This window comes from Chroicocephalus ridibundus, chromosome Z, assembly GCF_963924245.1.
Source record: "Chroicocephalus ridibundus chromosome Z, bChrRid1.1, whole genome shotgun sequence".
Classification (NCBI taxonomy): Eukaryota; Metazoa; Chordata; class Aves; order Charadriiformes; family Laridae; genus Chroicocephalus; species Chroicocephalus ridibundus.
This window is the reverse complement of record NC_086316.1, coordinates 29884560-29886823: the sequence shown is the minus strand read 5'-3', so window position 1 is coordinate 29886823 and position 2264 is coordinate 29884560. Positions and strand designations below refer to the sequence as shown.

General features: G+C 39.5%; 1 protein-coding gene across 1 annotated transcript; it reads left to right on the top strand.

Moving 5' to 3' along the window:
• Positions 1–749: 749 nt before the first annotated feature.
• Positions 750–1043, top strand: CTXN3 (cortexin 3). Its single transcript, XM_063321156.1, has one exon. The coding sequence runs from the start codon at positions 750–752 to the stop codon at positions 1041–1043; it is 294 nt and encodes a 97-aa protein (XP_063177226.1).
• The last annotated feature ends 1221 nt before the right edge of the window (positions 1044–2264 follow it).

Here is a 2264-nt window from a genome sequence, read left to right as displayed (position 1 = left end):
AAAACATTTTCTTGCTGACTGTGATTCTGATTTTAAGTAAGAAGAGGAAACGTTTGCCCTTGAGCTAAATTACTTCTTGACTTAATTCAGGATGCCTTCCTAAATCTTCTCTCATTTCAAACACAAATTATTTATGCCTTTCCTTCATAAATGCTGCAGTGTTACAGGCACTGAATGGTTGCTGCCTTCCATCATGGGGACATGCGTATTTTATTGGCCTGCAGCAGATCCTGGTCCACCCTACCTCAGAACGCTTTTGGTGATTCTGTGTAAAACTATTAACTTACATTTGTTTTTCAAACCCCTCTCCCCCAACTTAGAGTAGGTTTAACTGCAGTTTGTCTGTCCTGCAGCAAGGCATGCAATTTGCCATTTCCGTGGGCTACCCACTGGAGTGGTGTGATTAAACCCCCCGTTTTCCCCCTTGCAGGAAAGAGATGTTCTTCCCAGTCCAAATGATATGGTAGGGAGGGAGAGGTTACTGCCAGCTCAGGGTCTAGTGACATTTGCTATCAGTGGCTGGATTCTGCAGTGACAACAGGACGGTACACGATTTCTAACAGGTCACTCATACATGACACAGAGGCAAGCAGACCTGTTGTCAAATTCTTTTCCATTTCGTTTTTCCCCACTAGGAGAAAGTTGAAGTAAACAAACAAAAGGGCTATTCACAGTTAACATTGCTTCCCCCTTGCCCTACAGATGGCAAAGTGCATCTAAATGGCTTCCACTCTGACCTCAGCAAACTGATGGTGAAAAGAAGGCGACTGTGGGATTATTGGTTTCAGCTTCCCTGGATGATGGATGGAGAGATATTCACTGACACTTTGGTGTCATCTGGCAACACGACACCAAATTCTAGCATGACCCTGGAACAGAAAACAACGTTTGCCTTTGTGATTTTATTATTTATTTTCTTGGGAATCCTCATTGTTCGCTGCTTCCGAATTCTCCTCGACCCCTACCGGAGTATGCCAACCTCAACCTGGGCTGATGGACTCGATGGACTGGAGAAAGGCCAATTTGACTATGCTCTTGCTTAGAGACAGAATTATGGAGGCTTATTTAGCACTGATAAAAAAAAAAAAAAAAAAAAAAAAAGAAAAATCCCAGAATGTCTCATTATTTTGTTTCTGGTTTACATAATTTCAACTATTGTAGGAGTTGCAACAAACACATATGCACACAATGAATTTGATTTTAATTAAATACCAAATCAAGTTAAATTTTTGAAAGCAGAATAATGAATCTCCTCATTGGGAAACACATAAATGTTGCATTAGCAGAACTTTTCTTCAGAATGCATTGGAATAGCACATAATGTATGTGATCTTTTATAACCAGTTAAGAGACACTAGAGCACGTCTTCTCTTGCACAGCCTTTTTAATCATTAAGAAGCGTCTGTGGAGGAAGATGTCTTACAAATGAGGTAAGAATGTGGTTTTATGATTTCTGTGTAGTAAATTATCTTTTCAAGCTCCACAAGACTCTTCTTACTCTATCCCATGCTCTGAAGACAAGTGAGGAAGTTTCCCATACCATAAGATTGAAAGAACTAGAAAACAGGAGAAAAAAATTCCTCCATGTTTTCCCAGGTATTCAATAAGACGCTCTTTCTTAGCAATAAGCAGTGATTAAGCTACTTAATACTAACAAATCACTGACTGTAATCTTTGTTGTGAATAAGATATGTAATGATTTTGGCCTATCTTTGTCTTTTGTGCAAAAACTGGTTTCTATCAAGATAGGTTTTGCATTGTTCTTACAACAGCTTATGCAAACAAATTTCAGTCTTGCGTGTATTTCAAATCCTGCATTTCCAGTGTTCACTCAGTGTGTTGATTTGGTGTGCAGATCCCACTGCATTGGTTTTGTTTCCTAATTGGGTGACTGAAATATTGGTGCTAAGAATCAATAAATAACCACCACTTTCTTTACCTATAAATATCTTTGAATGTATTTGTACAATGAAAACCCATTCCTAGAAGTCAACATAAATGAAAACCTACCTGCATGATTGATCAGAGAAAGAAAGATTTAAAAGATTGCACAAAATTTAGTAGAACTACTTAGAGGCCAAGTGGATGTTTGCAAGCATTGTTTTGCGGCATTGAAATACTATAGTGGTAACAACATCTGATGTACTGCCAGGAGGGAAAAGGCCACGCTCCTGAACACGGAATAGTCTTGAGAAAGGTCCTAGTGCTGCCGGGCTGCTCAAACATTTCATGGGGTGGGGAAGAGAAGGCACATGCTGCCTGTT